General features: G+C 41.0%; 1 protein-coding gene across 4 annotated transcripts in view; it reads right to left on the reverse strand.

The window, feature by feature from the left end:
- Window positions 1-18,937, reverse strand: part of Asph (aspartate beta-hydroxylase) — a 226,064-nt gene that overhangs the window by 38,044 nt on the left and 169,083 nt on the right. For all 4 annotated transcript variants that reach the window (XM_045143382.1, XM_045143383.1, XM_045143381.1 and 1 more), the window contains 3 exons: window positions 14,741-14,839; window positions 11,554-11,643; window positions 3,704-3,841 (listed from right to left, as the gene is read on the reverse strand). In XM_045143382.1, the coding sequence (XP_044999317.1) occupies window positions 3,704-3,841; window positions 11,554-11,643; window positions 14,741-14,839 (327 nt within the window). The remainder of the gene's footprint in view (window positions 1-3,703; window positions 3,842-11,553; window positions 11,644-14,740; window positions 14,840-18,937) is intronic.

Genomic DNA, 18,937 nt, shown 5'->3' on the forward strand with positions numbered 1-18,937 from the left:
TGTTCTGTCTCTGTTGATATGCATGGTTAGAACAGTTTATATGACACAATCATATAATATGTGCTCTTTGTAGACCACCTTTGTTCATTCAGCAAAAACTTTTTAAGGTTCATACACATTGTACCAGGTGTTATTACTTCATTCTCTTGTCTCTGTGCCAATATCTGACACTTGTACATACTTAAGTATGGACTTGTTTTACATTCTTGGGTATATAACTAAGAGTGGACTTGCTGAACCATGCAGAAATTCTGCTCAATAATTTGAGAACCAGCCATACGTTTTTATTTTTCTAAAATGGTTATACCAGTTGATGTAGCCCTCAGCCATGTTTGGAGGTCCCAATGCTTCTTCATGCATACCAACATTTGTTAATGCTTGTCTTCTGTTTTTGAAATAGGTGCTATAGAGGGTATACTCACTTATGGTGGTTTGATTCAGGTGTTCCCCATAAACTTATGCATTCTGAAGGTTAGGACCCTAGGTGGTGGCAATTTGGGCACTGGAGCCTCCTGGAGTGATGTATTGTTGGGGGCAGGCTTATGCGTGTTATAGTCAGCTTCCCCTTGCCAGTGTTTGGCACATTCCTATTGCTTTTGTCCACCTAATGTTGGCCAGGACGTGAGGTCCACCCTGTGTTCATGCTATTGTTTTCCTCTGCCATCAAGGAGCTTCCCCTCAAGTCTATAAGCCAAAATAAACCCTTTCTTCCCACAAGCTGCTGCTGGTTGGGTGTTTTCTGTCAGCAACATGAAGCAGACTATATCACCTTTCTGTAAAAGAATATAATTCAGCTGAATATTCACCAATTTTGTCAGTGTACTGACAGAGTACTGCTTTTCCCCACCACCACATGAAAGACACAGTGAGATGGCACTATTTACAAACCAGAGCAAGACACCAGACACTACATCTGCTGGGATCCTGGCCTTGGATTTCCCAGCCACGACAGTCTTGAAAAATAAATTTCTCTTGTTGATTAAGGCATTCTAGCTATGGGATTTTGTTTTAATATTAGAAGTGGACTAAGACATTGTCCCAAATTATAAAGTTAGAAAGGAATATTGAGCAGAAGTTTACATGATAAGCAATTTTTTTCACATTGAATATTAGCATGTCTACATTGAGAGAGTAAGAATCAAATTTGGGTAGTATAGCTTTAACAACAATTCTAATAACAGATCAACTGGGATGGAGAATATATCTTCAAAAATTATTGAGGGAAAGGGAAAAATGGAAAGCAGAGAAAAATGTTTTCGTGCAAGTACATGTCCACAGACAGGGAGGGTCAGAACCCTGTCCGCTACCTTCCCAAGAGAACCCTGGCTTTGTGTGGATGGCTACCTACCCCAGGGGTAGCCACTCAATCAGAGGAAGCTCCCATGGGCAGATTTGTTGGCTTAAGGATTACCTCACAGGTCCTTGCCAGTAATTAGTCCAGAGGGGACATCTGACTTACCCTGGCTCAGTCAGCCAGAGAGGAAACACTGTTGACTCTGGTTGGTGGAGAGGCAAAGGTCTTTCTCCTCCTGAAAGACTGTCATCAGCTGCTTCCTATTTCAAGCTTCTCTGCAAGTCATATAACATATAACCCATATAACATAACTGTTGCCAGCAGGTGGTTCCTAGAAGGCCACTTATGTCTGAGGTAGTAGCTCAATGGTGGTACAAAGCTTTAGCTCCCTATAACCCCTAATCCTGTGCCAATGGCAATCGTCTTGCAGTTAGCCAGCAAAGACAAAACTGGTAAGAAGGAAATGTAGGGCCCAAAAAATCATCCCCTTGACTGTGCCACCCATGGACTCTGCTCATGACTGGACTTCCAGTTACAATCAGGTTTCTTATTGTTGAAGGCATATTTGAGTTTGCATTTCTGTTCCTTCATTTTGAAAGCATCAAAAAAGCTACAGCAGAGGAATAAACTACCAGAGAGATCAGGAAACATCAGTGGTACAGAAGCACAGCATGCTCACATCCAAGGGTGGACTTGTACCAGGAAGTGTGACCTGATCAGAGGTGGAATTTTACACAAAAAAATAAAATGACTAACAGTGTTAAGTGTAATAGTGTCATCAAGGGAGGTGTTATCACTATATGACTTCTGCTGGGTACAGATCCGTCCAAATTAATCCTCATGCATCACAGCCACACCATTCTTTTCTCCTTTTTAATTATTTATTTTGAGAGAGAGAGAGAGAGAGAGAGAGAAGGAGGGGAGAGAGCAAGAGAATGGGCATGTCAGGCCCTTCAGCCTCTGCAAGCCAACTCCAGACACACGTGCCCCCTTGTGCACATGTGTGACACTGTGCACTCGCATGATTACATTTGCCTACATGGGACCGGGAGATTCACACACGAGTTCATAGGCTTCACAAGCAGGTACCTTAACCACTAAGCCATCTCTCTAGCCCAGCCACACTGTTTTTCACTTACAAAGTGTCCAAAGCTTCAGGACAAGCAGCTGATTGTACAATTGAAGTGTGGTGATTGCAAGGTAAGCTTTCATGTTAAGAATCAACACAGCCACTGAAACCACCCTCCAACTCTTCATCCCATGCAGACCCAATCAATGGAGTCTTCAAGTTCTTAAAGACAGATTTTAGTCAAGATGTTCTTTCATGCAAAAAATCTGAATAATTTTAAAATATACCCACAAATCTGACATATCAATCACCAGATTCTCGAATTCTCCTGTTCTTCCCCTCCTGCTTTTCTCTCAGGCAAAATCTTTAATTGCTTGGAAATCAATATACATTATCTTCTACAAGCCATGTGTGGTGGTTTGAATGTAAAATGTCCCTCATAGTCTCATGTGTTTGTGATTAAGCCTCTAATCTTGTTGGAAGTGGGGTGTCAATGGGGCAGACCTTGGGGCATTATAGCCCAATTTCACATGTAACACTAAGCTCCCTTCCCCCCACTTCCTTCCTGCTGATGTGTGGAAGTGTGACACCTGGCTGTCTTGCCCATCATGCTTTCCTCACCACGATGAAATATTGTCCCCAGACTGTCAGAAATTAACACCTTGCTTTTGCAAGCTGATTCTGGTTACGTGTGTGTCCCAGCAACAAGAAGGTAGCTGCTGCACAATGTACATGACAGACTTCTGAGACCAGAACAAGTTAATAACTAACTCACAACACATATTTTTACATTTGAAGTACAAAACGGTATTGTACAGAAAGTGGAGCTAAAGGAACTCAGGCCCCTTTGTTGATGTGTCTAAGAAAAGTGGACTTAAAGTGAAAGTAAAGTGAGCAGTCCCTACTGAAATCCCAAATAGTCTTAAATTTTAGACCTAATCTACTAATATAAAAACTTAAGGAGCTAGTGAGATGACTCAGTAGTTAAAGTCACTTGCATTGAGGTTATTATTTTGAAGAAGACAAAGAAATAAAATTTTCTTTAATTTTTAATGATTATATAGCAGATGTAAACCACATAAAAAATTCCTCACAGAGCTCAACAATTTTTAAATTTGCAAGGAGGACTTAAGGCCAAAAAGTTTAAAGACTGGTATTTCAAACAAGTTTCCTTCCTTATTGTCTGAAGGAAATTTTCCATTAAAATAATCCATTCCACTTTTCTTCTTGAAAATGCCACACTAGTGATAGAATGTGTCCTCCTCTCTGTACATCCCTTCCCATGGCAAGCATTCTCTGATTTCCACTTGGAAAGGAATGATGTGTATATTAACACTCACCTTCACTAATTCTGTGTAGCCCGTCTCCCTGGGTGTCCACCAGGGCTGAGCTTTCAGGCCATTAACATTGTAGAGGGAGCGCTGCCACACAGATGCAAAGTGTCCTCTCTTGTGCCCAAGCTCATACCACTTGTATGCCTAGTGGAAAAGAGAGAGTGCTTCACACTACTCTTTACACGGAACATTCTTATTTTAAAATGAAAGACAGTAAACAAAGCATTATAGACCTTCCTTGAGTTATGATGGAGTTATGCTATGATACAACTGCTGTGAATTGGAAACCTTCTAAGTTGAAAATTTAACTGTCTTCCTAACCTACAGAATAAGAGTTTAGCAGCAGAGCACCCTGCACAGGGTTAGTTCTGTCCCTTCCTGATCACATAGGTACAGCTGAGGTTCACTGCCTCCACACAGCAGCATGGGAGACTATTGTACTACATACTGCCAGTCTCTGGGAAATAGAGCAAAATTCAAGGTCCAAAGTATGATTTGTACTAAAAGCACATGGCTTTTGCCACACTGTAAAGTTGAGCAATGTGAAGTAGACCCACCTTAGGTCAGGGATTGTCTGTACTTTGGGATATTTATGGAGAGATGGCTGGTTTGGCACCCAAGACTGTTGGAAGCATGGTGAAAATATTGTGATTTTCACTGAGTTTCGGGTAATGACCTGCTGGGATAAATGAATACTCCTGCTGCTTTTCACGTGTTGGCTGCAAATACTGGCTCCTGACTCATTGACTTTGGTTTACTGCCTAGCATAGTTACCTTGCATAGTTTAGAACTCATCACTGAGCAGACAAACAGCTCCAAAGGAGATGACACTTGTACTTCAGCTTTCATTCTATAAGTTCTATTTTAGTTTCCTTTGAAATAAATGTATTATGTTTTTAATAATTTCTTCAAATATGTTTGTGTTTTATGACTTGTGATGCTAATGAACAAGAATTTATCTTCAGTAGTTTTTTCCTTTCATGCCCATCTTTAAGGAGGTTAGAGCATAGACCCTGCACTAAATAAAGGTAACTGAAAGAAATATTCTCAGATGGCGATATATTGATAGTTCTCATTAGAATATGTAAAAAGGGTCTTTTGTTTTAAAAGTATATATTTGCCACCATAAAGGGATAGTATTTGTAACTTTTGGTTGACTGTAACATGATGCAGATGGCCTCCAAGACTGGCCTTTCCAGGGCTGCAGTTACTGTTCCAAATGGCTGGACAACATGGTGCCTTTGTCATACACTGCCCAATGATCTTCACTACAGATGTCTGCCTCACGCATGCCCCATTGTCTTTGACATGGGAAGATTTGCTAGAGGTGGTGTACTAAATATTACTGACTCCATTGGTGAAGGTCTGATCTAATGATTTCACTTTTTAAGAACACACACACACACACACACACACACACACACACACACACACACGGCTTCATTACATAATTCAGGCCAGTCTTGAACTTGTGATCCTTCTCCTTCAGCTTCCTGAGTGCTGTGATTATGGGACTATGCCACCATACCAGGTTAATATATGTGTTTTGATCAATAAAAACAACCATTTAACATCAACTTGAATATCTACTTTGTAAAACTCCAGATATAAATGAAAATAAAAATATATAACTATTTTTTTGGTTTTTCGAGGTAGGGTCTCATTCTAGACCAGGCTGACCTGGAATTCACTATGGAGTCTCAGGGTGGCCTCGAACTCACAGGGATCCTCCTACCTCTGCCTCCCAAGTGCTGGGATTAAAGGCGTGCACCACCACGCCTGGCTTAAAAATATAACTTTTGAAGGTATTTTAACATGCATATTTCAAATTTTTCACTGGAAAAGTAACAATGCCATTCCAGTTTTCAAAACTTTATTACTTACTTTTACATGTAAGGTAAATCTCACTAGATCTAAAACCCCCTAATATCTCTATTTGTCACATGTTGAAAATCAACTTTATAGTTTAGATATATGAAAATAAAATTTTGTGCTCTTGGCAACTAGTTATACTCACTCCTATATTTGTATATCTTTTTATTTATCAAAAGGGATTTCTTTAATGTAATTACCTTTCTCATTAATAATTCCTATTAAGAACACACATGCCAACCCTTATTAAACATTTTCCTTGAAACATATTTGTGGGAGAGTTTGAATTAGGTATCCCCCATAAACTCATGTGTTCTGAATCCTAGGTCACCAGCTGATGGTAATTTGGGAACTGGAGCCTTGCTGAAGGAGGTGTGTTGTTGGGGATAGGCTTATGGGCATTAAATCCAGTTTCTCCTTGTCAGTATTTGGTTCAGTCTCATGTTGTGGTGTTCCACCTGCTGTGGCAGAGGTGATGTTCAGTGCTCAGCCACTGCTCATGCTATCCTTTCCTCTAACATCATGGAGCTTCCCCTTGAGTCTGTTATGCCAAAATAAATCTTTTACCCCACAAGCTGCTTTACATGGGGTGTTTTGTGCCAGCAATGATAAGTTAACGGCAGCAGGGGAACTGGTACCAAGAAGTGGGTTCACTGATCATAGAAAACTTGTGACTTTTGGGCTGTTGGTCTTATTTGTAGAAGAAATGTGATAGGACTTGAAACTTTGGCCTAAGAGATACCTTGCAGTGCTATAAATTCAGCTTGGTGAATTCTGGTCATAGCTGAAAGACATGAATACTCTAAGAACTATGGATTGTGAGGTTTGGCTTATTTGGATAAGAAAGAACTTTGTGTGGACTGGCCTAGAAGCAATTTGTGTGAGAGGCTTCTTGTTTTCTGCCTGCCTATGTCTGATAAATTGTGCAGGGTTGCATTATGTAGAAATAGACTGGTATAAGTAGAAGGATATGGAACAGAAAAAAAAAAAAAAAGAAATATTGGGGCTGAAACTTCTGCCCATTAAGCTGTAATTGTTTGACAGATTACAACTATTGAGATTGGGCCAGCTGATCTACATTGGGTTAGCAGGAAAAATTCAGAGTTTTTTGAGGTAAGGGGCCTATATGCTGAAGATGTGTCCTGGTCCCTTAGCTTTATTCCCTCCTGGACTGACAAATTTGGTAGCCCACTAGGTACTATGTAGCATAACAAATGCAGAAAAATGAAGATAATTGTATTTGCAACACAGTTTTGTTTTTTTGGAAATGGCCATGGGAAATGTGAAGCCTGCTAGCTGAAGTCCCTGTATAAAGGCCCGATGGAGCCATGAAGATGCACTGTGGGTTGCAGTGAAGATCCAGTGGAGATGCCACAACTATGGAATGGCTGCCAAGGAGAGCTGCCAGCATGGGATGGTGTTTTCCTCAGGCTAGTAGCTGCCCAGATGGAGGGTGAAATTGGGAGCTGCAGAGAATTTATCACTGGTTAGAGGTATCAGACTCAGGCCTATGAAATTTAATGTCCCCTCCCCCCTTTGTTTTAGATCAATCCTTGCTATGATCAATGCCTTCTTTTTCAGTGTGCATGTTTATTCTGTGCCATCATGTTCTTTTGGTTTACAACTCACAGGTAAGAGACATTGGACTATGAGGATGTCTGAACAGTATTTGGGTTGATAAAACTATGGAGACTTTTAAAGTTGGGTTGAATGCATTACATTTTATATCATGGATGATCATCAGTTTATGGGGGCAATGATGGAATGTGGTGGTTTGAATTAGATGTCTCCCATAAACTCATGTGTTTTGAATGCTTGGCTCCTAGCTGGTACCAGTTTGAGAGGTGGAGCCTTGCTGATGGAGGTTGGCCACTGGGGTTGGATCTTGAGGTTTATTGACCCTCAGTTTGCCAGGGTTAGGTGGCACATTCTGATGCTGCTATTGTCCACCTGATGTTGGCCAGGAGGTGATGTCTAGCTTCTGCTCATGCCATAGTTTCCCGGTGATCATGGAGCTTCCCCTCAAGCCTGTAAGGCCAACATAAAACCTTTTCTCCCACAAGCTGCTGCTTTTGGCCAGGTACTTTGTGCCAGCAGCTAGAAAGTGACTGCAACAACATGTAAATAGAACCCAGATTTTTCAAATATTTTATTTTTACTTATTTATTTATTTGACAGAAAGAGGGAGGGGGAGAGAGAGAGAGAGATACAGAGAGAATATGGGTGCACCAGAGCCTCCAGCCACTGCAAATGAACTTCAGATGCATGTGCTCCCTTGTGCATCAGCTAATATGTGCCCTGGGGAATTGAACTTGGGTCCTTAGGCTTTGTAGGCAAATGCCTTGACTGCTAAGTCATTTCTCCAGCCCGGAACCCAGATTTATTTTTTACCTTTGAAATTAATTTGATGATTGTAGTTTTGGCCAACTTGAATTTAGGATTCTATTTCATAAACCTCCTCGCATTAAAGTGAATACTGCTGATGGCAACAGAATATCTTCTGGAATGTCTGATGACCCGTTAGTTTTTGTGCCATCAGCAATTCATTTGACAGATGAGGCATATAGATAGAATAGTTGTAGAAAAAGTAATTGCAGGAAAACACAAACAGCATGCACTGTGGGCCTAGCTGAGTAGATAGATGCTTTTGGCTTGAGGTACCACTCTACTGGGTATCTGGGACACCCCCTCCTTCACAGTGGCCTATTAGAACTATAATTCCACCTGTCCTGACACTCAAAATAAGTACTATGCATTAAACAGAAGCCTTGATTTTTACATTGCTACTCTCCTCTGTCACTTTACCTTTAGTAGAAACAAAATCATGAAAATGATATATGAGACATTTAAAGCTACTTGTATTAATATGTTAGAGCATAGACACAATGAATTCAACTAGATATTTTTAATATCAAAATTAACTTATAATAATTTTTAGAAAATCCATGAGTAAGTAAAAACCTTATGAAAATGACTTCTTTATTTTTTCCCATCTAGTCAAGATTTTGTAGAAGTGCCAGGGCAACCTCTTTAATGTGTTCTATATTAACGTCATTTCTACGTTCACGAAATTGTTGATATGTATGGGTTACACACTCATCTGCATAGCAAAAGATTCCATTTTAGAAATGTGTGCAATGGATTTGCCTGAGTGACCTAGCTAGTACTTTCTGTCTAAGGTATGTAGTGCTGTTCTGGTGAGAATACTTGGCTTGGGCTACAATTCACCTCTAAAGGATTGTAAATGCCACTGCATAGAAACAGAGCTTTATTTTATTTTAAATCAAGAAGTATAACATGGTCTAACAGAACACAGGATGAGTGCAGAAAACAGCTTTGTTCTTACAAATATCACAGAGGTAGTAAGTAACTGAGGCTGGTATGAACATCCCCTGAGCGAGAGGAGGTGGCTGCCAGGATGTCCAGGAACCTGGTTTCCTACAAATGGCCATAAGCAGACTGGTGTAAGAGAGAAGTCAGAGCTAATGCTGATTCCCCCAATTTGGCTATTTATGCAATGAGGGAACTGAGGAGGATAACAACTTAGAGGAAGGTAGGTGACGTCTGTGCAGTAACACTGAGCTAGCAGTATACATGAGTCTGGATGTGTAAAATGAGAGCCTATAATGTATATGGGATGTTATGGAAATTCTAGGGACTGCAGAGGCTCAATCACTACCAAACTTTCATGGCTTGTCTTCCTCCCTTTTCCTCCCCATCATAGCAGAAAGACTCCCTACGCTCCATGTTCTCACCAGCATCTGCAGCAGAGGCTGTGGTTTGCCTGCATGCATCTATCCTCTGGGTATAGGAGCAGAGCCCCATGCATGGACACAGGGAGGGTTCTGCTCCTGGAAGGAAAGCTCAGACACGCCAATGCTAATGGGCCTTCCACAGCATTGTTTCTTTTCTCGGTAAGCATGAATGCTTATGAACTTAAAATCAAGAACTGTGCAGTTCTTTGCATATTGATGAAAACTAATCTGGTAGGATAGTCCCATAGGCTCAAATACCAGGCCCTTAACAAGTGTTTAGCAGTGAATTCATTGCCCTTGAAGTAAGAACTATTTTCATCTAAGATGGGAAATAAATTATAGACTTCTTTTATCTGTCTTTGCCCTGTACCCTGAAATGTTCAAAGATAAATTAATTAGTGATAGTTATCTGTATAGTAATAGGACATGAACCTTTACCCACTGTTAGACACTAGCAGAATTTCATATCCTCTCATTCAAAGAGAGATGTTTTTTTCATCTAAAAGAATGAAGGAACAAAACCATCACACAAATCAGCAATTTCTTCTCCATGTTTCTCCTGGATTCTGATGCCTTGTCATACTTGAGTGGCATTTTGGGGAGATCATGACGAATAGAAATGTATAAAAGAATTCGCATCAGTTACCCAAACCTCCGTCACCCAGAATTTGTTCATGTGTCAAGCAGGCAATTACACCGTCAGAGGCCCCCTCGCTTCTCACATGTCCACACGGTCACATCTTCCTATTATCAGAGAAGGCTGAAGCTGTGCTGTCTTTAGATGTCGCACAGGAAATGTCATGGTTATAAAGATTCACTGTCTCATTTAACCCTTCACTCTGCCAACTGACACAGCCAAGCCTAGAACTCCTGTAGTGGTATAGGGCAGAAAAGGTGGGTGTCACCACTGTGCAGCACCATGTGAGTTAGGGTAGGCAGTGAAAAGGGCTTGGAATTCATGATACATGATTTCTTGACAAATTATCCAGTGTTATGCTATAGAAGCTACAATATACTCAGGCAAAAAGTAATAATCACAAAGAAACCACTGGGTGTAGCTCAGTCACTACTTTCTGGAGTGTGTGTTTGTACCTGTCATAATCTGAGCCATAGATGTTCAGTTTACACTTAGACCTGACAGTGTTAAGTTACACAGTTACTTATGAAGTTCAATGTGCTTAGAAATTGTTTAAAAAGAGCTTGTTCTACTGTCTTCCAGACACGTAACAGTGTTGCGTTCATCACCTCACAGCAATTATTGTTACCTGCACAAGACCTGCACAATAGTGGACTTATCACACCTGTCATGCATGATGGAGGAGGGCGAAACCAAACAAACAGATGAACAAAAAAGACGTCAAAATAGGTGAGGGACTAGATAGAAAGATTTCAGTGGATGGCCGTGGGGCACAAAAGAAGGTAACAGGAGGGGATTACAACCAAAATGCATGATGCACATGTGTGAAGATTTTTAATAAAAAATTTTCCACAGTAAAGCAAAAATTAATCTGTGACAATTGTTAAAATATTGTAATATAATGTAAACATTTCAAAAATTTAAAGATATTTTTCCAAGACTACATTTATCTCTGGTTATACACATAGACCATGGACCCACACTGACATACATTCATTGGCAGACACACCCCACAAATGAGAGGCTACTCTTGGGATCACTTAGCTGATGGCTTGAAAGGAACTGTAAAACACAGGCTCAAAGACCCTTCATTAGGTTACCCTAGAACTAAATAGTTTTAATCACTGCCTTCACAGTATTTGTCCTCTGAGGGGCTGGGGAGGTGGTGCAGTTGGTAAAGTACTAAGCACATAAGCATGGGGACCTGAGTACAGATCCCCAGTACCCACATAAAAGCTGGGCAATGGTGGCATGCATCTGTGAACCCACCCTGCGGAGATGGACTTGATTGCTATCTAGGCTACCTGAATCAGTGAGCTATCACTAAGAGACTCTGTTGGGAAAAAAAAGAGAGAGAGTAACTAAGGAAGATCCCTAATGTCAATTGCTTCCCTCCACATGCACCTGCACACACCTGTGCACCTACATGCCTATAAACACACATCTACACATGCTCACACACCATGCACATATACACACATACAAAGTTTGTGCTCCAAGCGTTTGTTCAGTTGTAACTTTCTGCTGTGCGTAACTGTGCTTCCTCCCCACTCTTATCTCTGTTACAGCACATTCACCAACTCACTCATTACCTCTTTGTCCCCAACTCTTTGCATGGCATCTCCCAGGTGGAAGTAAAACCGTCCATCATCTGTGCCAGGATCCCCAGATTCTATTCCTTCCTGGAAAAAGGACAGTGTTAGTATATGTGAAAAATTTGTTCAAATATGGTCTTGGCCCACATAGTTTTTCCTATGTATGAAATAGGATAGGTATATCATAGGAAAATCTAGGAATCAGAAAATTACGTCTCAACATCAAGACCTGGCAATGAGACTAATGGTCAACATTTACAAGGACAAAGTAAAATAAGGTAAAAAAAGTTAACAATACATTTTTCAGTAGTTAATAGTGAAGTAGCCTAATAAGTCAGCTATTGCATTCCAATATTCCAAATTATTTCTCTGGCGGGGAATTGCTCACATTTACTTTGCTCTCCAAGCCTGACCATATGCCACCTATAGTTTTTTTACTCCAGAACCCAAATGCTTCATTCCTTGTTTCTAAAGCAGCGGCAGCCCAAATGCAAGTCTTGGTTCTTTCTAGCCAAAATAATTATATCATGACTTTTTAATAACTTTCTTTTTACAAAATTTGCAAAAGAATTAAAGTCAACTGGAATCTTGATACAGGCTAAGTTTTATTCAACAATTTCTCTTGTGAAATATTTTAGCATTTCTTCCCATTTTTCACATAAAGCACTGAAGCTGAGATTAATGTAAGAAAAGGGACAGAGAAAATACTAAAGCAAGAAAATGAATTTGGGAAATCCAAAAAAAGTGTAAAAGTCAAAAATACTTAAATGTCAAGGACTTCTTTTCTGAAAATTTGCATCTTTGAGGTCTCTTTACCAAAAGCTCATCATCATCTTTCAGGCAGAAAAAAATTTGTTTGCATAATGTTGGAAAATAACTATGAATACAACAGACTGACTGGCATGCAAACATCCTTGTTTCATGACTAAGCACTAAGCTCTTGCCTTCCCTCTCTGTAGCTGGAAGAACACTATTAGGTCCCTCTTGTCAGAGGAAATATAAAAACACTTTGAATTAGAGAATCCCATATGCTTGCAAGGTCCTGGCAAAGAATACAAAGGTTTGCAAAAACCTGCTGACAGCCAGGATGGATGGGACCCCATGCCCATCCATCTCACGGGGCAATGATGCTCAGCTTCATCTCCCAGAATTGTGGGCCAGAAAGGACCTTTTAAGAGACTAGAAGTCTATATGACTGTGAAAATGTACAGATTCCCAAGTAAGGCAAAGTTAGAAAAGGCTCACATAAACTTGCTGGCCAAATAAAACATTCAAGTTATTTACAACCAGTAGGTTACCATTTGGAGTGTCTGACATGTGAAAGAAAATGATCACAGAAGTTAGATATATTGCTGTATTAAAAAAAGTGTTACTGCTGGTCAATCAGCTATCTTGTTCATAAGGTAGCATACCTTCTACAATGTTTTTAAATCAAAATCAATGAAATTTAAAGAAAATTTTAAAATCACTTCTGCAGTCACAATAAGCACATTTCAGGGGCAGGTGATCACTACAGTAAACAATACAGATAGATAATATTTCTGTCAGTGCAGGAAGTTCTATTAGATGGATGGCATGGACTATCTATTGAATAGTTGAAGCAGTTTGAATGTGAAGTGACCCCATAGACATATGTTGAACTATTAATTCCAAGCCTGTGGTGCTATTTGGGAAGGTTATAAAACCTTCAGGAGGGGGCTGGAGGGATTGCTTAGCAGTTAAGGCATTTGCCTGCAAAGCCAAAAGACCTAGGTTTGATTCCCCACGTCCCATGTTAGCCAGATGCATAAGGGGATGCATGCATCTGTAGTTTGTTTGCAATGGCTTGAGGACCTCTTGCACCCATTCTCTCTCTCTGTCTTTCTCTGTCAGATAAATACATAAATAAAAATAAAATATTTTTAAAAAACCTTTAGGAGGTGAAGCCTTACTGGAGGAAGTGGGTCATTGGCCTTGGGCCTTGAGGTGCTATAGTCTTTCCCCACTTGTTGATCTTCCTCAGCTTCTCCTTCCCCTTCTCCCCACTAACCCCCCTCCCGTGAACAAGGAGGCTTCCTGCTCTGGCTTACCATGCATTTTCCACCATGGTGAAACTTCCCCTCAAGACTATAAGCTCAGTTAAATTATTAAACCCTTTTCCTTCCATAAGCTACTTCTGGCTGAATGTTTTGCACTAGTAAGGAGATAGTAAGATATACTAGTTTACTGGATAGTCACCTGATTCTACTGAATTGCCAGGATTCAATTTGGTATGTTAGAAATAATAGTAATATATTTTACTATTTTGGTTAATCAGCCAGGTTTGGGGATTTTGACTTATCTATTCTGCATTTTTTTAAATCTCACTTTGTATAAGCAGCCAGAAACCCAGTTCAGAAAAGATACTATATATATAATTGACTTAGAACCATGTAGCACATTGTTTCTGTTTTAAAATTCTGTATCAATAATTTTGTCCACTTTTGGTACTATATAAAAACTATAATTGGAAAGAATAAATGTTTTATATACAAGTATAAAAATGTCATAATGAAGCCATTATTTCATACAATTAACATATGCTAATTAAAATCAAAAACTATAACAACTTTAGTTTTATGAATTCCCCAATAAAGTCTTTTCCAATTAGTCTCTGCTCACCTGACTGGTGTTAAGTCTGAAATGTCCTTCATGGGATCATCTGTTTGAACACTTGTTCCCCAGGCTGGTGGCACTATTTTGGGAGGTTGTGGAACCTTTGGGAGTTGGAGCTTGGCTGGCAGAAATAGAAATAGATCACCACTGGAGGGAGGGGGGGGTCCTAAAGGTCATACCTGGTTTTGAAGGTCATATCCACTTCTGATTTTTACCTGTGATCTGTGCTTATTGCTCAGAGACCACATTGTGACCAAGCCAGCTCCACACATTCCCACCACCACTTCTTTCCTACTGGGATAGACTGAGTCCTCTGAAACAATAAGCCTGGAAGCACTCTCATCTCTTGAATTATTCCAGGGATGCAAAGGCATGGCCCTCAGTCACAGTGGAGGCCCATGCTGCCTGTGACTGGTGGGGTCAGAGGTACACGTTCTGATGGCAGGTACTCAGCAGCACAAGCCAATCAATGTAGGGCGGATAAGCCAAGGGGTCCAAATGAGTCCAGGAGCCGGAGCGATGGAAGGAGTGGAAGCATGATGGTACTTACCTTGAGGAAGGGGATACTCTCAGCAATCTTGCTCTGGGCCTTCAGGATGAAGCCGTAGTGCACCTTAGCAAAGCCATCGTGTGGCGCCACACTCAGAACCTACAGACAAAGGAAAAAGCGACTGTGACAAATCAGAAACCTTACACCCATCAAAACAAGTTTTGGTTAGTTTGCTGTGTTTGAACTGGATGACAATGTTACAGTTAACACACTGCAGGTGACTTTGTCTCACTGCTATCATTAAAGTTAAATCGCCCTACTGTCTCTCAAATCAATGTGCTTTAACACTGATGAGATATTGAATAAAGGCATGACTGAAAAGGCAGTAACTAGTAGAGCATGGCTTTAACAATGCAAATCAGCAAAATGCCTGTCAATTGATATGACTTCAATTTTATTTTAATAATTAGAGAAAACTCCTCAGAATCTGTGTGCTTGAAGACAACTCTGAATGGAATTGTACACATAATGTACTAGGGTCCATTTGTTCAGTAAAAATTTCATCAGTGGTCAGTGAAGCTAGAGGCAATGTGTGATATAAAAAGAACCTTGAGAAATCTCTGTTCTTAATGCATAATGATCACAAAAAAAGAAACAATAGCATAAGAAGGGATACCACCTTGACCATGGCTGTCTTCAAGAAGGACATTTGCTACAGTACAGGCCCAGAGGTGGCTTGCCCCAAACACGAAATAGAATCTACCAGGGAGGAAGCATCTGATAGACATGACAGGACAATTTTCGGTGATCATTAAAAGCATGAAGGTTAGTGAACCCTAAAGAACTGTCACAGGCTGAGCAGACATGAAGATGTGAAGATGTGGTACCATGTGGCTCCTAGCCAAGACTAGGAGGGCACTGGACTCCAAGAACCTGCGGACCAGCCACATCTGGCTACGTTGATTCTCTACTGAGGCTGGGCCCAGTGTGGCCAGTGTGGTTGTGGACGTGAGTGTACAAGGCTGTGTACAGTGGGTAGGGGACAAGAGTGCACAGCCTCTGTACTACTTGTGTAATGTTTATGGAAGTGTGAAGTTATCTAAAAATTAAAAAAAAAACCTTAAAACCTGTATAAAAAAACTTTGGGGTGGGCAAACCACCTTTAGCACTGAGTATTTGGTTAGTAAGTCCAATATTCTTTGATGAAACCCAGGTAAGTATTTTGTACAGACCACATCACTTTTTATCATTATATGGATTTATTATTATTTAAAGATAAATTATGCAAATTCCTCTAAATTAAATATTATCCATGAGAAATCAAACAACAACATTCAACCTAGAAAGCTGCTTGGGCGAACAAATTTGAGGAATAAAAGAGGAAGATGAGTCAATGCAGCAGGGAAAAAATACTTACATGTAGTTATCCTTGAGCCTGCTTGGGAATGGGAAGTCACAGTCACCATGGGGACTTACACATGAGGTGCAGTGTCCCCAGAAAGGGGAGCCTCATTCCCTTCTTGAAACCACTGTACCTACTACCCATCCCTGAGCCTGGTGTCAGGCCCTGGAACTCATGCACTCCCACATCTGGCTGCCATGACCTTTAAGGTATATTTAGAATTGTAGCATTCAACACTTCCTCCATTGCCAGCACCCTGCTCCAATCCTATCATCTCTTCTTCATTTTCCTAGGACAGCCTCAGCTGCTAACTGCACTCTTGCTATCTGTTCACCACTGGATCCATGAAAGGCTTAAATCTGGAATCGGATCTTAACCCTTCTTAGGTCTACTTCACTCAGAATGAAAGATCAAGTTCTTGAATCTACTTCCATGGCCTCCACATGTCTGGGCCCAGCTCCAGTCTCTCAGCTATTCTGCTGGAATGAATTGGACTCCAAGCTGCTCACCACAGGCCAAAGACACCTGTGCTGGACAACCTTTATGCTCACAGTCCTCCTCTGTGTTGATCAGGGATCCAACTGGGACATCCCCTTTCCAGGATGAAAATGTCTCTGGTCAAAGGTCACAAAAACACTCATCACCTGTTCTACTGCTTGCACCCCCATTCCACTTGATGAGAGAGGTTCTTGGGAGCTCTGTGCTAAATGTATGGATGGGTGCATGGTGGCTGTCCTCCTTAGCATGGAAGGACAGGTTTTTCTCCTTTTGCATGCTAGTTGCAAGCTAGAGTCATGCTGAACATAAGCTCAATATGGGCCTCCAGCACTGAACAGCATCAGTGCAGATCATGCTCCTGCCACACAGCAATAGAGGGTCATTATAAAGACTGAAGCCACATAGACAAGATGGTCTCCTGCAGACACACAGCCATCACCTCACATGATTAGCAAATGTAATCATTTACTAGGCATGTCAGAATCCACTGGACTCTTCTAGGCCATGGATATTCTAGAACAAATGAGAACTAGTCTCTATCCAGGAGGCTTTCATCCAGGCAAGAGATACATTCATAAGCAGACAATGGTGATGCAAGATGGTATACAGCTTATAGAAAATAGGCAAGGGGCATTCAAGAACCCTAGAAGATGGGTGGAGTGACTGGGAACAGGTCCAGAGACATCTAGGGAAGTGCAGAGGTTCACCAGCAGAAGCAGAAGCAGACCACAGTAGAAATAAGGTGCTTAAGGCAAAAGAGAAAGTGAGGAAACATTAAAATCGGGAGTGAAGGTCAGGAGCATGAGGGAACGTTGTGAGATACAAACAAAAGGCAATAGAAGAGGGTGGAGGGGAAGAGAGCAGTCACGCTGAATCACAAGGTATTCTGTTCAGTGACACAGGCAAGAAAATCCCCTGGGGAATAGCAAGTGCACACACCTCTGCTTGTCCTTGTCTCTGAAATATACTTGCTACTAAAGTAGCCCATGGCTCAATCTTCCCTGTAGGGGCAGCCATCTCTCAGCACAATGAGTGGAGACTCCATCTTCTTCGTATTTAGCCATATGCCTTTGCACTTTAAACATGACTACATAGTGAACCCACAGGTCCAACAAACACTTGGCAGTGACAGGTGAATTTGTAAGAAACCCAGATGGAGTCTACAGTAATAACATAGATTCTCTGCCTCTACCATTAGCTGTCTGTATATCTATGTATCTATTTACCTATATACCTACCTATCATCTATGTATCATCTATCTACATCTATTTTCATACTGATACAGCTGACATTTCTACTTGCAGTAGAAACTCTTTATAACACACATTTCTAGAATTAAAAAATAAAACCCAACATAGGCGGCTGGGGGAATGGCTCACTCAGTAAAGTCTTATCTGAGAAAACATGAGGGTCCATCCAAGTCCAGATCTGTAACAGCCACATAAATGCCAGGTGTGGTGGCCAGACCTATAATCCCCACACTGGGGAAGCAGAGACAGTAGGGATCGAGAGGCTGCTGGCTAGCTAGACGAGGTGAATCTGTGAGTTCTGTGTTCAGTGCGAGAGACATTATCTCAGAAAATCATGTGTAAAGTGATTGAGGAAGACACACAACATTGACCTTTGGCCTCCATGTGCATATGTATGTTTGAATACATACACCTACTGTGGTGGTTTGATTCAGGTGTCCCCCATAAACTTAGGTGTTCTGAATGCTAGGTTCCCAGCTGATGGATATTTGGGAATTAATGCCTCCTGGAAGGAGTGTATTGTTGGGGGCGGGCTTAAGGGCTTTATAGCCAGTTTCCCCATGCCAGTGTTTGGCACACCCTTCTGTTGCTGTGGTCCATCTTATGTTTTCCAGGGGGTGATGTCCACCCTCTGCTCATGCCATCATTTTCCCCTGCCTTCGTGAAGCTTCCCCTCAAGCCTGTGAGCCAAAATAAACCTCTTTTTCCCAGAAGCTGCTCTTGGTTGGGTGATTTCTACCAGCAATGCGAACCGGACTGCAACACCTATAAACATACATGTACCCACACGTATATAAGCATTGCATAAACACACATGCATACCACACATACACAAAAAAATAAAATAGATAGTAACACCCTTTATCTTGGACTTCACTTTTCAGTTATCTGTGGTCCAGAAACATTAAATGGAAATTCCCAAAGTAAAGAATTCATATGCTTCAAATATGTGCCACTGTGAGTAGCATGGAGAAACTTCACCCTGTTCTGCGCTGTTCTGCCCAGAATGGGAACTGCCTCTTTGTCAGTGTATCCATGTGGTGTATGCTATCTGTCCATTCATTACAGAGTAGCTTTCTCCATCATGACACGGATAGATGCAGTAC

The sequence above is a fragment of the Jaculus jaculus genome, chromosome 2 (genome assembly GCF_020740685.1).
Source record: "Jaculus jaculus isolate mJacJac1 chromosome 2, mJacJac1.mat.Y.cur, whole genome shotgun sequence".
Taxonomy (NCBI): Eukaryota; Metazoa; Chordata; class Mammalia; order Rodentia; family Dipodidae; genus Jaculus; species Jaculus jaculus.